At 41.1% G+C, this 20,363-nt stretch overlaps 1 protein-coding gene across 4 annotated transcripts in view; it reads left to right on the plus strand.

Moving 5' to 3' along the window:
• The window catches only part of TEX55 (testis expressed 55), a 543,889-nt gene that overhangs the window by 410,651 nt on the left and 112,875 nt on the right, over positions 1-20,363 (plus strand). Inside the window, exon 12 of one of the 4 annotated variants that reach the window (XM_069635921.1) lies at positions 3,775-3,945. The exons of the other annotated variants lie outside the window; for them this stretch is intronic. Coding sequence (XP_069492022.1) covers positions 3,775-3,888 — 114 coding nt within the window. The 3' untranslated portion in view covers positions 3,889-3,945. Of the gene's footprint in view, positions 1-3,774; positions 3,946-20,363 lie in introns of those variants that run through there. 4 annotated transcript variants of the gene reach the window in all.

Below are 20,363 nucleotides of genomic sequence, written 5' to 3' on the forward strand. Positions count from 1 at the left end.
ACCTGAGCCCGAAAAAGGGAGATCCATGGTCCGAGCCTGAATGAGGGAGACAAGAGTAAACATTGTGGTAAAAAGGGTGTCCAAGTCTAAAAGAGAGAGACCCATGATGAACACTGAAAGTGACAACTTGTGCATGTGGAACTTTGATATTTTGGTAGTTACAACAGGCTCTCTGCAGTAAGAGGCTGTTATTGGAAAAGATGCTTTGGCAGAAGGCCCTGATACCTATGCTTTGAACTATATCCTCGTGGCAGAGAAGCCAGAGTGTGTGCGAAGCTTGAATGTGCCGCCTTGCCCGAGCTGAAATATGGGGAAGGGAAGCCAACTGCTCAACCGTCCTGACATAGTATTTCTTAAACACTTTTCTTTGTGCATACACAATTGTCCCACACCCTTGTGTATTTAGAAGTAAGGATTGGCAATAGGTTTATTAGTATAGGCCCTTTTATTTGACAGAGACTCGACTAGGACTGCGTTATTATTATTTGATGGTTGTAGCTTGCTCCCATCCTTAGATTTAGGTTAGATAGGTGTTCAACCACCCATTGAAGTTCAATAAACACCCTTGAACTGTGATCACTTGTATCTGTCTTCACTGTTTGATACCATGCCTTCCTTACATTACCCATAGGAATAACATAGGGAAAGTAAGGGAAACCTACCCTAGAAAGAACTCAGGTTGTCCCACTAATAGAATCAGGCAGGGTCAGGCAGTAATAGTTACCACTCACACATGACTCCACTTGACTGGTTTGTTCACTATAAAAGGTGTGATCTTGCACAGATGGAGGAGCAGGCTGGGGAGGCATACTGGACCAGAGAAGCCACGAAGCTGGGAGCAGCAGAAAGAAGGATCTGGAGGAGAGCAGCGTGCCGCAACACTTGCCCAGTGTTGAAGAGGGGCTGCAGTGTGGCTGGGGAGCCAAGTCTCCTGAGCGCCGGAGCGAGGAAGCTGGGACCCTGTCTGCTGGAGGTGTCCGTGCATATTGCTTGTTCCCTTGGGCCATATTCTGGGCGCAAGGGTATCTGAGGGGCAGGTGGTGAGACCCTGACCTCGACCCAAAGCATCTCAGAGAGACTGCTCGCCAGCGATACACTACCTGATGTGTTTCACATGAGAGAGAGAAAAACTTGGGTGCGTGCAGGTTGCTTGAATGGGAAAGGGAGAAAAAGCAAGGTGTATAAAGTGGCACAGAGTGGAAAGCAAGAAGGACAGTTTATGAAACAGAAAGTAAGAAAGAAGGAGAAAGCATGCAAGTGGCATGGAAGGAAGGAAGGAAGGAAAGAAAGGCACATTAGCGCTGCAGAAGTAAAAGTATAGTCATGGGAAAAAGGAAAGGGTGCGAAGGAAGAAGGAATAAAAGATAGTGCAAGTGTGCATGACAGGAGGTTCCCGCCGTTCAAGGGGCACACCAACGTCAAAGGAATATAAGATAGTGCAAGTGTGCACGACAAACAGAAAGGAATACATGAAATGGTGCAGGAAGCAGCTGAAAATAAAAGGTATGAAGGAAAGCAATGGTGCGAAATAAAGGGAGTGGCAACGGATCAGAGTGGCTGCGCTTAGGAAAAGCAAAAGGCCTGGCATTTTCAAAAGCCTCCGATTCTACCCATGAGAGGATGTTATGTTAGAAAAACTATATATAAGGAAAAGGTACATCCTGACCAGCTGAACTTGTGTTTGGAACAGAGGGGCCCACACCTGGTGTGGGCACCCTGAGAAACCTGAAAGGAATTGTGATATATGTTTGTTTTGTGTTGAAAGCTGGAAGAGGCCTAAGCTTGAGGAAGGAAACCATGAGAGGCCTACCAAAAAAATCAAAGTGCATCCTGATAACATTGACTTTGTGTCTGAAAGCTAGAAGGGGCCTGAGCTTGGGGAAGGGAACCCTAAGAGGCCCAACCAAGTTGGAGACTTATTAGTTTTCTTAATAGTGTTGAAAAGATTGAAGCATGTCGAAGGGAACCTTGAGAAGCTTAAAAAGGAACTATGTTACATTTCTTTTGCAGTGTTTGAAACTTGAATAAGCTGAAGCCTGGGGAAGGGAACCCCCAAGGAACTCGAAGACATTGAGGGTATTTGAAATCACTGCAAGGGCCATGTGGAGACGGTCCGACGAACATCCCTGTTGATTGAACTCATTTTTGTGACATTGACCAAACTGCACCTTGTGATAAGATCACCTGAAACCAACTTTGGTTTCCCACTTTTTGTTGAAACTCTTATTTTTCTTTTCAAAAAGACTTCCTATCACATTTTTGTAAAGAGTGAGGGCAAGCATAGGTTTAGACACAGGCATACTTTTATTTTGTACTATTAGACAACAATGCCCATTAGAAACATCAGTTAAGGGAAACATCCCTTTAGAGTAAGGGCCAGTCAGGCATTAAACCACCCCAGGAACCTTAGTAAATAAAGGTTTTACAACAAACACTTTTGAGTCTGTGTCTCTCTTGATACCATGCCTGTCTCACACATGCCAAGCTTAATTTCTAGTAGCTTTGCATGGTTTTTAGAATTTCTTTTGCCGGGTGTCATGCTGTATATTGCATCTTACAATAACGTGTACAGGATTTAATGTTTGATATTGCCAGGCGATCGAATGGTGGGCCTGGGGTATGGTAAGGAGATTTGGTTAATCTCAGTGAGAAAGCTGTTTGCAGGAGTAGTGGGTGCTCGGGTATAGCACATTAGGTCTTCACGCCCTCACCTCTCAATTATGTCATCTGTGAGTCCCTTTCACCCACAAAGGAGAACAATTGTGACATGCATAGACATGTATTGTTGCCTCTCTAGTCCATATTCTGTTTCCTTAAGCAAAAACTATATTTTTCTGCTATTGTTGTGCTTGTACATTGTTTTCTCCTTTGCTTCTACCCTTGAGCAAATACTGAAACATAGCAATAGCTCTCTGTGGTTGTAGTGCTATTCTGTGCTGCTAGAGGAAGCAGAGAGATGCTCTTAAAAGAAACAAAAAGGTTTTCTATGTCTGTAAACCGCATGCCTCCGGTTGCCTACACATTTTGCGTGATATACTGCTCTCCAAAACCAGTCAAAGTATTCAGTCCCTTCCACTCACTGGAAAGAATGGGTCAATAGCCAATCAGGCAGAGAGATATCTGGGTACTGTATATGCATCATCATGTGCCCTGAGCGTTCAAATGAGCCAACACCTGAGTAGCTAGCACCTGTGGGAGTGGCGACATTTGACCTTTTGTGCCTCCACCCTAAGGAACAGGAAGTTTGTGTGACAGTAACATAGGGTAGTGGAGTAATTAAGGGGTCGGCCGTACCTCCTGTGCATCACAGTATACTTCTTTTGCAAGCCTATTTATTTTGAAGGTTTTTTAGTGTTACACATATAGTAGGACTTTAATGTGTGTCCAATTCTTGTACTTTCGGGTCATGTGATGTCACTGATCAGGAAGTTAAAGACCTACACCTCTGATATTTGCTAACTAACACAATAGAAAGAAAAAAAGGCTGTGCCTCAAGGATGACGACTTCAGTAAGCTTGGTAACATGGGGTGGATGCTGCTAACGTTTGTGCTAACTGCTTAAGTGACAATCTAATTATATTACATTTGGGTTGTAATTTCTGTGCATATGGATGGATTCATGATAGGATTACAGTGCCAGTTAAGATCAGTGAGTGAGGATAATTTTTTCCCGGTCCCAGTTAAGACTTTAAAATGCGGGTAGGAGATTTTAGTAAGAGCTGGGTTCTTTCTTCCAGACAAACTGTTAATACCCGTGTTTTCTTTTGCATTCAGGAAATCCTTGAAGTCGAGCAGATGGAGGCCCCGCTCTTAAGTCCAACGTCACGAGCCTCTCTCATTTCCTTTTGCGCGTTCGCTGTTTTGTTTTACGCTTTTGGTTTTTTATAATTCTACAAGAAGGCCTTGAACTACGTAAGCACAATAAATACAATGTGCTGCATTAGAACAAACTTGCCTCCAGTGCCTCTTTGGGTGCCTCTTTCTAATCTTCCTTAAAGAGAAAGTATCAAATTATTAATTTCAATTACTTATCAACATACAATTGTGAATTTGATCTTCCATCATGAAAGTAATTATGAAAAATAGAACTGTAATAATCCAATAAGCTTTCTTCTGTTACCAACTCTTGGAAACTGTATGCCACTTTGTATAAGTAAATACGGCAATGCTTTAACAGGTTACAAATTGCTCCTACCATTGGACCTCCAGCAGGCCTCCTATCCATGCCTCTGGCCTTCTTACAGTCTCTGTGTGCTTCTCCATAAGGTTCTGATTGACCATCGGGCCAGAAGTATTAATGTGATCATAGCCAATATAGGCAAAATAAGTGGGCATTGGTAACAGAAGGAAATTGATTAGATTGATTGTATTGGAGTTACTATATAAACAGATTGGTAAGCAGCGAATGGTGGGACAATGTTGATCGTTTAGGTCAAATCAGACATTATTCAAATAGATCAATAAGGACTACCGGTGGAACCGACTCTGAAGCTGGTATCTAAGGTGATGGGTTTACAGAAACAAGCAGAGTGGTCCATGTGTCTAACCTACAAATCTCAGAAATAGGACCGTTTTTGAAAGCCCAAGAAAATGCATTTTCTCTTCTAGCATATGCATGAACCCCTGTTCACCTTGTATGTCACATCAATATGTGACTCATGTCATATTTAATGTGGAAATACGGCATTGGAAACCTTTTTTGTCATGCCCATTTTCAACAAAAGGCACCATTAATGTGACAGTGGAGCACATGCTTCAGTGTGGTTAATATAAATCTCATAGCATGTCTCAAGATATTGCAGTCGTTACTTAGCCGTAGTATCAGAGAGAAATACTGGCCGAGGTATCTCCCAGTTGATGGGAAAATCTAAGATGAATTGAATAAATATAAACACTCTATTGGTCCCTCGCTTAAAAATAATGTACAGTTTTGTAAAAGGTAAAGGCTGAAGATCAATGACTTCATAGGTTTACAAATTCAAAAAACTCAACAGAGTTAAATCAATTGTCTTACAAGTGGGTTTCACCATATATAGAGAATTATTTTCAGGCAACATGAATCAGATTATCTTTTGAGGTTCTTGACAAATATAAGGACTCCTTAGGTGTACACCTGTGTGTCATAAGTATGTCGCACAACAGTACACACTAAAACCATAGTGATCCATGTAAGGAGGAATCTGTGTAAACTGGCCACATTTCAAATGAGTGAACCACAATGGGTCACCCCTATTTTTTGCTTGAGGGACAGTCTTATATTGGGGGGAGAAATACAGAAAACATAAAGAACTTCAAAGACTGTTACCCCTTTCTCAGAAACGACTGTATGAAGGCTAGTGCACCCACATGAACTTGCGATATATTGAATCTGAAGTGGTGATTAAAAATGACTGCATCAGAACGTAACACTATGAAAAAATGCAAAATTTATTACAAAGTTATGCTCCCACAGGTTTTAAAAAAACATCTTGACACTACTAAAAGTTACATAGACGTAGCAACATTATTAAAAAATTGCATCTACAGATCAATATAGTGGGTTTAGTACGTGAATTGAGGAAACTCCAAAAACAAACAATTTAATTTAGAAAGCAGTCTATTTTTGTTTCTTTATATTTTCTGTTTTACTGCATTTTTACAAGACCTTTTTTTCGAAAAATACATGGAAGACCATTGCGCCCTCTCGCCCCTCCACCCTTCACTTTCCATATGCCTAATCCCAACGCACTGTACAAGAGCAGATGTGTACGTCACTGATAGAACCCACACCCTCACCTCCGACCTATTGGATGAACAACATGAAGACGCTGTGCATGAAGCCAAGCATTATTCCAATACTGCATCGAGTGTATAAGATATGTTATGCACTCAGACAACCATACCAAATGTACCCCAGAACTGAAGTGGTAGCAGGAGATTTGCAGACACCACAGAATATCGAAGAGCTGTAAAGAAAATCTGAAAGGTGCAAAGTGACGTCATAAAGAGAAGCTACGATGACGCACTGAAACAATATAAGAATACTTAAAGAATTAAGATATAACTGAAGAAGCAAAGTGACATATATACAAGTGAAATGAAATCATATATACAAAGAAACTAAGTAACCAGATGAGTAGCAAATGGATATACGCAGAAACGCAAGATAGATGAGTCATATAGAAGCTTGCTGCAGTAGAAAATATAACGCGGGTAAGGTGGCCATATTGAAAAATGGATACCGTCTCTGAATAATAGTAAGCGAAGAGCTCGAAGGAGAGAGACCAGGGCTGCAGAGCTGACAGACGCTGGAAATACAAAATCATGCATGAACAAAGAATAGCAGTTGGCCAAAGATCAAGGATGCCACAGCAAGAAGTAACTGATGGGCACAAAGGGAGTCAACGAGGATAAGCAATGTACGCAGGGCATATTTCTTTTACATTAAGTGAATGAGCGAACATTTGTGAAGGCCAAGTATTGACAATTAAAGATGCAGAAAAGCATATGCGAGACAGAGCACTCAAGTATCTAGAGGCCAAAGAGGGTAATGACACCTTACATAATCAAATCAAATAGCACTAAATAGACAGCAAAATGGTCTCTTCAAAAGTGGTACAAGACCAGAAAACAAGGCCTTTTTATAAAGCCCCGGATGAAGATAACCATGTTCCTTAACTCCCCTTAAGGTTCCAGACAAGAGAGCATCCAGCAAGGGCAAGTACAAAGGAGAAGTCTTCGCTAAAGGCTTGGCTGATGAGAGATGGTAGACTAATTGGTCAAGTGGGCAGTAGTCTGATGTTGTTCTCTGCACCTGGGTTTTGTTTTGCTTACATGCTGCTAGTGAGCCGAGTGTCCAAGGTTGGGAGAAGATGCCAACCTATCACAAGGGCCTATGCAATGATGAGCATACAATGTTGCAGGGGGAAATCTGCTGCTGTTATGCTGTTATAATCTGCATTATATGTAGTGAGAGGGAGGTTTTAGGCTTGCCTGCCAGATGAGGGGCAGCCAATAATGTTACTAACACTTACAGAACCTATTGGTAGATATGTTCCCCTAACCAATCCCTCCGTGCGATAGGTTTTATTATTTGCCACGTAGGATGACATCATAACTGACACACATCGAGGTTTAAAGCCGTTGTGTACCTGAAATGTAACTGAGAGTTTGTGGCCTACAATTGGTTGTTCGCCAGGTTTCCCTACTTTATTGAGCTGATAATAAAGTAGTATTTTGCCACATTCTTGGAGTCTATCCAGTTATTTCGGTCCACAAATGTTTATTATGGTAATCCTATTCTGGGCGTAAGAAACGTTCAAAAGTGCTACTGCGCAGCACCACTTACCTATTTGCAGTATAAAATGCAGTAAAACAAAATGTGCATTGGCATTTAACCAAACACACAAACCTGTGTGGCGTACTCCACGCCAGAGGTCCCTTTCAGAAAATGAAGTGCACCTTTATATTGCTGCCTGTTAGTGTTTTCCTGCTACCTTAATTATTTTGTATTAAAAGGAAACACGTGCATATTTCTGAATGGTAGAAAGAGACATTGAAACTTGGAAAGGGGTGAGGCAGAATTTCCTTCTTGCTTCTAAGTAGGTTATGCTGTGGCAGAATGTCTGAAATACTGTCCCTGGCTAGGCACAGTGGACATGAAACCCAGTTATGGTTCACCCAAGCTGGGCCAATCAGAATGAGACAGTGTTTCTGTGCAACAGGATTCCTGCATGAGTTTGTAAATTATTGGAATAGGAGGAAATGCCTGCAAAAACTGCAGCTATGCATCACCTGCTCTGTACCATGGCTATACAGGATGCTTACTCTTGGCACTTAGATTATCCACTGTGATGATGAAGTGTAGTTGAACATGGCCACTTGACTTTAAATTCTGAAACTGTACCTCTTAAGAGACTGGGTTTCTAGAGGAGCTTTGTGTAGTTCTAAAGCAGCATCAATCACAAACTTTTAAACTGGATGAAGGTAGAGTTTGGAACCTTGCTTGATCCTAGGAACACCTGGTTCATTCTGGTTTATGTCCGGAAATAGAAGGAAAAGGATCTTGGCACCCTTGTTGATCCCAGGTGTCCCATGTGTAATATGTTATCATGAAATGATTACATCTTTGTCACTAAATCTCTAACAAATGTAATTACTGATTGACATATTGAACATACGGTCCTGTCACACCATACCCTAGTGTTCTGCTTTTGCTTGGCCACGTCAGGGGAACACTTATACCTTTCACTGGGCCCCTTTAGCAAAACAAAGTATTGGACTCAGACGGACAGGAAAAAAGAACCACTCATGGACTACTTATATAATAAACAAATGGCTTGTTACAGGCCCTTTATTCACACAACATATACATGTAGTTAGATACATAAAAAGATAGGCATAGTGTACATCACCGTTAGAATGGATGCGGAAGACACCTTCATCTTGGCCACTGCAACACTGCTTCGTCCCTCAGCAGGTGGGCGAACAGATCACTTAGGCTAATGGGATCTGAGGCAGAGCATCCTCCCTATCAGCAGGACTGCATCACCCAGGGTTCCCAATTCCAATGAACTGTTACCACGTAATGCCGTCTCATTTATGGGAGCATTTCCAGCCCTTCTCAGTTGTATTCTCCCTCGGACGAAGAACAGATCACAAGTCGAAGGGACAGAGGATGGAAAAAAACAGCTAGTAGTGGAAAACCCCAGCGCCTCACTATTTGCATTAATTCCCAGAATCCCTTATCATGCGCCTGCAAGATGCTCCGACTCCCTTCTCGCATTCATCCTTCAGTGAACAGTAAAATAAATATTCTACACCGTAAGCCTATTCACCCATAATATTTATGCCCTTGTTTGACCATGCCCTATCTTTGCTACTGAAATGTTTGTTGTTTATACAGGGTCCGCAAAAACACAGACTGTTATTACCGCAATGGGAGATTAGTGTCCAAAATGGCTGCACATCGACGCATATTGTTTTAACTCGTATTTCGCACTAGCATTACACCTAGTCATTAAATCCTTTGATTTTCAAAATAAAATAAACTGCTCTGAAAGACTGAACTTTAATAAACCGTTGTTATAATAAATGTGTCGTGTCAGTTAGGGATTGTCACATAAAACACCCTGAATTGAAAAATAAAACAATGGAGGGGAAAGGCTAGATTAAAATTGGAGGTGTACATTTACACCAGTCAATGTGGGTTATAACGCCTGGTCATTTTTAACGGTGGGAACAATCTTAGTCCTTGCTTGCTACATAAGCGGTGTGTTCCTTGATCTGTAAAGGCATGATGGATGTCTACCAACTGACATACATAATTATGAAGTAGCAGGAGCAAGGAGAGCAGCTTTGAAACAATGTTCTTCTTGGTAGAAACTAGCAGTCTAGTTTTCTTTTAGTTTAGAAAGTTGTTTTTGAGATTAAATATCAAGAACAAACATATTACCAATTTCAAAAGAAAAAGTAAGCATCACTAAAATTGAATATTATAAAAAAGGAAATAACTGATGTTACTAGGTATCTTTATAAATCATGTATCCATAGTTAAATATTACTTGTGAAGCAGTAAATCAAGTAAATATTCGATGTATACATGTTTTTTTATATAGCAACCAAATTATATTATATGAACTAGTTGGTGTGATAAATATAGAAATAGGTTACAAAAATCTTATCATAGAACATATATATCACATTCTTACTAGTCGGAATAACCTATCTATCTGAAATATAGAAAGAATTTGATGCATATAGAATTGTAAGTTATTAAATAGGGCAACATAACATTATAAAAGAGCACATGAAAGATGAAAAACAAAAAGGAAAGAGCTATTATATAAGGGAAGAGTTAGAGGCAGGCAGTACCAAAGGAATACAAATGTACATTAATCAAAACCTAAGCACAAGCCAAATAGCAAAGTTATATAGCATTGAAGATGCCAAAACTACTCTATAGTTGTTAAATGACCAAAATAAATGTGGTATAGACTTCAATGTAACTTTAAATGTAGATATTGTTACGTTGAATGGATCATTGAACACTCAAGTCGTATAAATGTCATGTCCAACAATTTGCAGTAAAAGAGCTGCTGTATATGGTAGACTTATAACGTCATACAACTGTATTGAGGGATTAAAGATCTCTTGCATTTGTTTCAATATTAATTTCTACCAATTTAAAATGAATTGACAAATAAAATAATGTGACTGAAAATACCTTCTAATTTACACGACTGACACTTGTTATTTTCCAACATATTTGCATCAACCAGCTTAAAAAGTGTTGATATACCTTTGTGTAAAATAAAATAAAATGCTAGCAGTAATCTAACAGAGTTTGAAATTAGTGGAACTCTATTCAAAATGGCAGACTGCAGATCGCATATATATTTGTCCACGTACCTTTACATGTATTTGTTCAACAAAAGCTGGTAAAATCATTAAATATACATACTGATTTCCAATCATAGCAAACAAGTCATTAGGATTATAAAATCAATCAATAAATCCGTTTTTAAGCATTGTGGCAGAGCAGATGGAAGCAGACCAAACTGTTTCATGACATAATTCAAATGTAACATTTGGTTACTAAACAAATGTTGAGCTTCAAATTTAATATCCTTAATAAACCCGATTTTATTTCTATTTTAAGATTGTTTTACTACCAGGCAAAATGAGATTTGAGTGGTTAAGGTTTCCTAATAACTGTATATAACAATGCTTTGGTACGTGAAGTATTAGTTTTCATGATGTGAAAAGATGACATTTTGGGGCAGTTTGTCATAAGAATTAAATAAGAAAAAGAAAGAGTGGGATATGTCAACTCTTTATATAAAGAGTTAAATATTTCAGGTGGGGTCAACTGTATTGTCGGGTAAAGATCAAGCTTGCATTTGTTTCAGGATAAAGGCAGTGTGATAAAGGCTAGAATTGTGAAATTTGACACCAACAATATCTTAGTTACTTTTGATTTTGCTAATAGCAATCCTGTATTAACACTTAACTGAAATGAACTTTGATAATATATAGTCTGCATTCTTTTTTTAAAAGGTAATAGAGAAAGGAACCAGAACACTTATAGAAATATAATATAAGTCTATTGGTGAGAGCATCATCTTAATTACCTCCATTTATCCCTAAACAGATGAGATTCAGGGGGAAGGGACATGAACTGGTAAATTTTTCTAATTTTGATACTACTGTATCTGATTTACATTTTAAGGTTTTATAGATTGACAATGAGCCAGTTATTTCAATATAGTTTATACCATTGGGATACCGTTTCATATTTGTTTATTCAACTACACTCTTGAAACATAGCTTATTCAAAAGTGGGGGTTTTAGACTATGACTCACACTCCCACACTGTTGATTATACTGGCCATGGCTGATGGGTGTTGCAGTACAAAACATCGGGAGAGCCAACGGTTGCAGACCCCTGTTCCAGGCAAAGACAAATACAGAGAAAACTCACCATTGATAAAGATACATGATCTGGGATCAGACTATAAAACATTAACTAGGGAACTTAAGTAAGGACCACATCCATAGGCACATTAATTAATTAATTAGGATTTCCCACTCTTCATGATTGAAAGCTTTTTCAGCATTTAAAACAGTTGCAGCATAACTGTCTGGGAGATTATGGTCCAAGTTCGCTACATTTAGAAAATATCTTGCATTAGCGGAAGAGATGTGACCTTTTAATATATTTGGTTTGACTTGGTTTAAATAGGTTTCCTCCCTTGTACCCCTCCCTTGCCTCGTTGCGCCCTGCAACTCTTGCGTATGGGCGCAATATAAATAAACTATCATATCATATCAGGCAGGGTGAGAATGTTCTACACAGTTAGTAAGAAATGTGGCAAAATAATTGCAATGTAAATTACTCAAGGAAACATGGGTTATGTTTTTGGGGAGCATGTTATATTTAATGGGTTTTGAAAATGTAATTTACATGACTTCTAAGAAGGATCCTGAAGATTTGCCATCAGTTATGAATTGAGAAAATAATTTAAACAATTTAGGTGTTAAGTATTAGAAATCCGTTGAAATACCACTGAGACCTTGGGACTCGTTACAGGCAAACTAGAGGTAATTCTAGTGGGTGAACTAAGGGCAAATCACTACCAAACTCATTGACAGTTACCGCCACTTTGTCCAGTGGCATTACTACGAGATTACGAGTGGTGATGAAGTGCTGCAAATCCCCACTTTTGGATTCCTTGCGACTCCGTGTTTTTTTTTTTTGGTGGAGTCACTCTGAGCAGTATATACATGGATTGTTTTGAGGCAAAGTGAAATATTGTTTTTATTATGGTATTATTATTATTATGGTATTTATTGAGCGTGGGCCTTGCTTCGGGAGGCAACAAAGCGCTTTACAGAGGCATACACCAATACAGATACATAACAGAGCTTTTTACAGAGGTATGCAACATTAGATATGCATAGCAAAGCATTTTTTAGAGGTAACAACAGAACCGCTATACAGCGAGGTAGGATATGGAGGGGCACAGAGCAGGGGTGCAGCTGTTGTGGATGGCGGGGAAGAGAGGAGCGGGCGTTGTCTAGCAAATCAGGTGACGCGAGTGGCGACATGAAGGCGTAGGTGTTGAGGAGGAGAGACTCCTGGGTCTTGTGTTCCTTTTGGCAGCAGTGGATTTCAAGTCTGCATGTGTCGTGGCTTCTGGTGGTGTGCTGTCTGCCAGAGATGCTGAGTTTCTCTGTGAGGTAGCAGGGTGACTTGAGGATGACTGCCTTATAGATGATGCAGCAAGACTTGAAGGTGATTTGTGAGTGCAGTGGGAGCTAGTGAAGGATGATGACGGCCAGGGTGATGTAGTCATATCTGCGTAGACCCCCGATAGGGTGCGCAGCCGCATGTATGACACTTGTCGGGGGTACATCGGAGGACGATGGGAGGCCTTAGAGGACTGCATTGCCCCAATCCTGGTGGGATTGAGATGGTTAGGAAGTATAGTGCTTTAGGTGAATAGAAAAGGTGCAGGAATGTCTTTAAGTATTGGTCCATGCTATCGCCCCAGTCACTGTCAGCAGGATTTCTTGGAAAGGGTATTAGGTGAAATCTTTTTCAGTGGGGCTCCATATCGCGGTGGGAGATTTCACTTTGGTTCTCAATGCAGAAATTCAGAGGTTATCTTTGAAAATGCTAACACCCATGGAACGGTGAAAGATCACACTATGTTCAGTGCACTACTGGAAAGGAATGGGTTAATTCATGGAGGAAGAACATCCTGTGAAAAGAGCACTATTCTTTTCACATCCTTGTTCTGCTGGTGGAACTCTATATTGTGGTAAAAATCTGGAAAATCCGGTGATGGAGGGATGGTCAGGAGCTTCTGGGTTGATGAGGCCTTTAAGCAGGAACTGTGATCTGGTATTCCTACCAGCGCAAGGGAGAGGTGTGTCTCAGTAGCTTCCTTCTGATCTTCTTTGGGGAAGCAGAGCTTCACCATCATATTCAGTGGCGCGCCAAAGGATGCTGGTGGAAAACATTGGTCCTTCCAGCAGTCCAGTCCTTGAGCAGCAGGCCTTCCAGAGTGCTGGTAAAGAGTTCCATCAGTAGGCAAGGTGAGTGGCTAAGAATGTCTGCTTTTATCTCACTTGGTGGCCAGTAAGTGAGTAGAAAACCCCATCACACACAAAGTATTATTCAAAGAGAGAGCAAGCTATTCCTCCACGCTTACCCAGGCAGTCAGGAAAGGCTCTCAAGCACAAAGCACATGAATCCATCCCTGTCAGGCATCTGCATATGTCAGTCATAACTGGTTTCAGGATGACTACAGAATGTAGGCATCCAGCGGCTCAAGATGGCCATCTCCTCATACAGACACACAAGAGGGACTAGGGATATGCATGTGGCTCTTACATGTCTTCATGGCAAACCATGATAACCTTAATTTTGTGAAATGAAGGAGGTTGCTCAAAAAGGACCCAGCCAGTGAAAATGAATTACACCTTGCAAAACCATATTAACCAGGCAAAAAACCTAGCCACATGTTAGTGAGAGAGTGAATGCGTTCTGGTACACCATTGGATGCCTTTGGGATACTGCTGACTTAGCAATCATAAATACTTAAGATTTGTGAAGCAAATATTTTAAGAAAAGGCAAGAAAGCTGATACTGTATTGGCTCAACGGCTCGGAAAACAAATTCCGGGTAGGTAGATCCTAGTGATTCTGAAAGGGAATTCTGTAGAGAATCCAAAGGGGTTGCAACATACTTTAGAAGCTTTTATAAGGCCCTTTTTGCATCCACAGAGGTGTCCCCATATTAATTGGTAGCACACTTCCTGGCAAAGCTTGAAGGTTGTTGTTTAACTTGGGTAGTAGAAAAGAGCACTGTCCAGATATAGATATAAAGAGGCAGCTGCCTCTTGAATCTCTGGGAATGCCATGCTGATAGGAGCACCAGGAGAAGTCTGTTGCCTTGCCGTTGGACCCAGTCTAGGCTTACGTGTGGTCCTGTCCAGCAGGTTGGTGATCTGACAGTTTCCATTGGCCTGCACCCTTTATTGGCTGAGCCAAAGCTGATTTGCAAATGGTTGTCCCCCTTATTGGTCTCATACGGTGTGAGACAGGCATGGTATCTATAGAGACACAGACTCAAATGTATTCAAATCTTTATTTACTAAGGTTCCTACGGTGGTGGAGTGGCCCTAACTCTAAAAGGATGGTTCCCTTGAATGATGTTTGTGAATTGTGATAGGAAGTACTTTGGAATGGAAAAATAGTGGTTCAACAAAAATGGTGAAACCATAATTGGTTTCAAGTGGTCTTCTCACCAAGTGCAGTTTGGTCAATGTCACAGAGAGGGGTTCACTCACCAGGGCTGTTCATACGACCTTCTCCACAGGGTCCTTACAGTGAATTCAAACACCTCTTCCAGCTTTCAAAACACAAAATCAGGATGTGCCTTTCTCATGTGCAATTCTTCCTGCAGGTCAACCTCTTTTTGGGGTACAATCAGAGGCTTTCGAAAATGCTATGCTCTTTCCTTTTCCTCTTCACAACCACTCTGGTCCTTTGCCCCTCTCTTGGTTCATTACTTTCTCTTCCTTTTGCACTTTCTATCTTCAGGTGCTTCTTGCACTATTTTTCCATGTTCCTTCACCTTTTCCATGCACACTTGCACTGATCGTTAGTCCTTATCTTGTTTGTGACTCTTGCACGCTTCTTTCACGCTTTCATGCACTTGATTCTAGTTTTCGTGTCCCTCACACTCTTGTTATTTTGTCCTTTGTTTTTGTACCTCTTGCACCCTTTTTTCCACATCCTTTTCTGTCCCCCTTTGGGCCCCTCGCACCCTCTTTTGTACTGACCTTTCCATTATGCCTCTTGCACCTCTTCTACCTGGCTTTTAGCCCTCTTTGATTCATTTTGTTTCATAGTCCAACACACACACACGCGCATCTCGCGTTTACACTGTTACACTGTTATTTGCATCTTTGTTTAAATTCTTTCCGTCAGATTCAATGAATGCCCTTTCAAATGCGGTCCTCTTTCTACGCGTTTTCGGAGTTACCTTGTTTCACGCTCTTTCCAACCCGGGTCGGTGAAAGCTTTCTGACTCACTGGTCTGACGTCAACGCCGCTGCTTAACTTGGCTCTTGGTTCCGAGGTCAGAGTCTCACCACCTGCCCCTCGGAGACTCCTGGGCTGTTTCAGCGGCCCAATGGAATGAGCATCCACATAAACAGGTTCTGCGGGGCACCAGCATGCCTCTTGGCTCCCATGTACGGACCCTTCTTGGCTCCTTTGCCACGCTTCTGCCCCTTTGCACAGCAGTTCCTCAGCGTCTCGGCATCCTGGTCTCTGGCCTCTGGTTCTGGGCAACTCTGGCAGCTTCGCTCTCCTCCCAACTTGTTCTTCTGCTGGCTCTCTGACTCACTCGTACATTTGTGACAGACCACACCTTTTCGAGGGAGTGGGTGGAAGAATACCGTCCGGTTTCTCACAATGGCTAAAGACTGGTGGATATAACACAGACGATATCAGATGTTTAAGTCATCTAATGCAGAGCTCTTCATGCAACTGTATGACACAGGTTACAATAACAGTAAGAGAGCTTGATGCAAGGGATCACCAATTGCATGCAGATAATGGATCACACCATGGTAGACTCAAACTATTACCCAGTGTGATGAATCCTGCAGAGTCCTCACAAAGACCCTACCTAAAGTATCCTCCCAGGTGGCCAGGGAAAGGCAGGCACTTTCTGGTCCTGACCTTGGGGGTGGTGTTCTGCAGGAGGATTACATGGGAGGAGAAGGGACCAGAAGGAGTCCGTTGGGTGAGACACTGTATTTGTCTTCTTCTAGGGTAGAAATATCAGTGATCCCAAAATCTTTAATGGTTTGCTGCCAGAGAGAGCTTTCAACCTCCCAGGTTGAATATTGTAATGTGACTGAAACCTTTCATACACCCTTATGCATTGGGGGAAAGGAGACCCCTTTTAAAAATATGGAGATTTATAGAGCTGGATGCTCCCCTACCTCACAAAGAAATAGTAAAGATAAGTCTATAAATGATAACAAATATAGACACTGAAGATATTTCTTTCTCTATAATGCCAAATCCTTCAATTTATCCTTGGGATATTTCTTTAGGGAATATAATTAGGAAATGAATTGAACATGAAATTAAAATTCCTATTAGAAAAGCAGATTTTTACATTATGGACTCCAAGTCCCATAATCCTCAAGGTATTGGGACAAGGAAGAGGGCTAAAGAGGCCCAAAATTGCAAAGTGCAGCTTATTAGTGAACACGACCCATACCTGAGGGAGACTAAGAGGCTTAAAAGGCCCACACAGGTGCAGGCCATGAGAAAGCAGAAGGAACATAGCGCTAGTCTTAGGTGGAGGAGTTGTGAACTCTCCACTTTGCAGAAGAAGCAGAATCTCGAGGGGGGAGAAGTCGCCGAGACCACTGTCGAGTGTCGAGCAGTTGCCGGTCCTGAGAGGGTCTTTGCCTCCAGAAGCCTTAATTGCAGAGGTTGCGCACCAGGAAGCATCGGAGAAGGAAGCTTTCCCCCTGATGACCTGATTGCAGTGGCAGCACAGCGGGAAGCAAATGTGTAGAAAGCGTTCCCCACAGTAAGGCTGTCTCCGGTGGCAGGAGAGCACCAGAGAGCCTTGGGAGCAGAGAACGCTCTGTGTGCGAATGACGCAGGCCGCAGAAGACTGAAAGCAGTCGGTGGGCAGATCGCGAGAAGCAGATGAGGCAGAGGATCTGGGAGCAGCGAGGCGAACAGACGTGCACGCCATAACCGGTGAGTTCAATAAGATATTTTGACACTAGAGCACTCTGTAACCACTCGGTCACTCAGACCTGGTGCATTGAACCCAGAAACAACACGCGTAGAGGGGAATACACAAATAAAAGTACTATTGAATACCAAACTGACAGATAGCAGTTAAAGTGTATTTTGTAAACCAAACTGACTTTAAAGGGAGCAAGTGGAATGATAAAAGCTTGAGTATCAGCCCCGAGAGGTGTGAGTATATGCATTTGGGGCAATTTAAAAGCCAGCAACAAGATGGGGCAGTAATTCAATAACTTAATACAAACTACAATTGCCAAAGCCAAAAAACGTTATAAGAAGGCAGTTCCTTTGGTACAGGATATTCAGAGGCTGTGGAGCATAACTTGCAGAGTGTGTAGGAATCACAAGTGTCTATTAAATAGCACCAATGTGAATCTTGTTTTCCCTGAAGAAATTCTCAAATGTGATGTTGTGAAGCAAGAGACATTGCTACAGTATTGGAAGCTGATAGTTACTACAGATGTACTTGTGGTGGGTACTTTGTTCTGGCCTGGCAGGGCAGTACACTAGCTCAGAGGTTGCTATAAAACTTTGTTCTGCTCTGGCAGGAGAGTACACCAGAATAGAGAACTTTAGTAGGCCTAGCATGGGAGTAAATCAAGTGGAAGTTGATGAGATGTATTGCTGAAGCAAGTGTTGTGTAAACTGCTGCAGAGGTGTTTAACATTTTTAAAACAAGTACGCTGTTGCTGAATAATCCTGACAAAGACAATTTATGTTAATCCTGATGAACTAAGGAAGTATAATTGGTTTATGTGAAGGTGGTTGATTGATTTCTTAATATCGCAAGTGGAAGAGAAAGAAACCTTTTTGAACCATTCTGAAGTGTTGAAACTTTTTTTGTCAATTTGGAATCAACAGGAACTGCATAGTAATTTTGTTACAAGACAGGATTTCCTTTTTCTTTTGTTACTGTTGAACATAATCCTGCCTGATGGAAGGAGAATTCACCCAGATTATAAGGAGAAACAGTTATCATACGTTAAATGTAAATGTTAAATGTGTTACTTTTGAACTGCCATATATTATGCCTTGTTCAGTTGTTGTATGCAAACGTGTGAGGGACAGAAACCTTTTGTTATAGTCTTTCCTTTAGTTTATCTTAGGCAGGGAAATCCTTGTTAGGGTAGGGATAATATTTGCATTAATAAAATGTCATCTTTTGAAAAACTTTGACAAAGTTGCCCGTCTCAAATTTCCGACCCCTCACACCAGATAGTGTGTTCTTGACAAATCACTGTCTGACTATGTCCACATGTGACCAAACAACATGACCAATTGCAAATCAATAACTCACAGTATCCTTTTCTGCAAATAACACTCTATCAAATAAGCTATAAATTGGACATAAGCACTAAAATGGGGTACTTTTGCTCATTTGCCAAAAATAATTGTTAAAAAAGCAAGGCGTATTGCTTTTACGCCTCCATTTCCCACTCGAAGCAGTGAAAGGGCAAAGAGCAGAATTTAGATCTTTGCTTTGCTTTCCTCCTCCGTTCTGTGTGAGCACTTAATTTTACACCTGCAGGAGATTTTCATGCAGCTGTAAAACAAATGGATTGGTATTCTATCCGCTTTGCATTAGCACCCTAATTAACAGGCAGATTCCTTAGGAATCAATTAGTAAACACTGTGGGCAAAGGATAATTTCTTTCATTTACCTTTTTACAAAACAGATAATAAAAGTAAAGAATAAAGGGGATTTTTGCCTTGTTTTACTCTTTACTTTTGCACTCCACCTTGCATCTGGCAATACACTGGCTGTTAAATTGGGTATGGAAACAAGGCTGATTCCCACCCAAACCCCTTAGTTATGGTGTACTGGGCAAGTTGGTTGCTTCCCCACTTGACCATATTGTCTGATCCTGATCAAATGGGTATCTCAGATATTCCCACTTAACTAAATTGTATTAGCCCACAGAACCAAGGCAGATCCTTTTAGGTGACAGGTGCTTATAAATGAGTTATTTGTTGGTCAACAAATACAAATGAAAAACATTTGTCTGGACAAAACAACATATTTCAATGCTCAGCAGACACAAGCATTTCAGTACATGAATGCCAGACCTATTGGCTTTGTGCTTTGTTCGTTTCTGATGTACTGGTCATACCCTCCTCTTTATCTTCAGTAATAATGTCTTGCAAAGAACATTCAGCTTTACTTTCAAAGTCTGATCAACATGATATTGATAAGGTATCTTCACCTAACCGTGTCCCAAATCTTTAGACCTAGAAAGATGCAGCCAGGACTTTAGGTGGCTAAGCCTAGTGATAAATGTGTATCACCACAATATAACCACCCCAGCGAGAAACGTCCAACAATTTGCAGTGTCTTTACAGGTCGAAATTGCATGCATTTGTGATTTTTAAAATGTGTAAAATGTTGCCAATTGATGTTGACTGATTGCAAGTTTACTTTTGACCATGAGGGTAACACTTGCCACTTAATTTTTGACCCACATTCAAGACATGCTTTTTGGATGGCTTTAAACCTCCTACACTATCGCACAAACGGATCCTCCAGCTGGAGAGCCCTATCACTGAGCAGGACTCCAGGCGGCAATTAAGACAATGAAACTGAGAAAGCCTCCTGCTGTGAATGCCTATTCAGTTCAATTTTATCAAATATACATGGGCCTGTTGGCCCTGAAATTAGCTGGGTTGTTTAATAGTCTCTTGGAAGGTCAGTCGATACCACCATCTTTTCTTGAGGCTATGATTTCGGTGATCCATAAGTGGTGGGATCCTGGAAGATGTTCTTTATATCACCACTGTTTTGTTGTTAAATGTAGACATGAGGATTTTCTTGAGTATTACCCTCCAGATTGGATATTATACTGTCAGATTAAAAACACATGGACCAGGTAGCAATTATTTTAGGTAGACAGTGGACACATAATAGCAGAAAGGCTGAAGTCCATGTTACTAGGATGTTCCATTTGACCCTATAGTGCTTTCATGGAGTGCTGAAAAAGATTTAACTGGGTCAGCCAGGGATTTTAGTTTGGGGTCTTGAAAGTATATGC

The sequence above is a fragment of the Ambystoma mexicanum genome, chromosome 7p (genome assembly GCF_040938575.1).
Source record: "Ambystoma mexicanum isolate Mex_15411 chromosome 7p, UKY_AmexF1_1, whole genome shotgun sequence".
In the NCBI taxonomy this organism is placed as follows: domain Eukaryota; kingdom Metazoa; phylum Chordata; class Amphibia; order Caudata; family Ambystomatidae; genus Ambystoma; species Ambystoma mexicanum.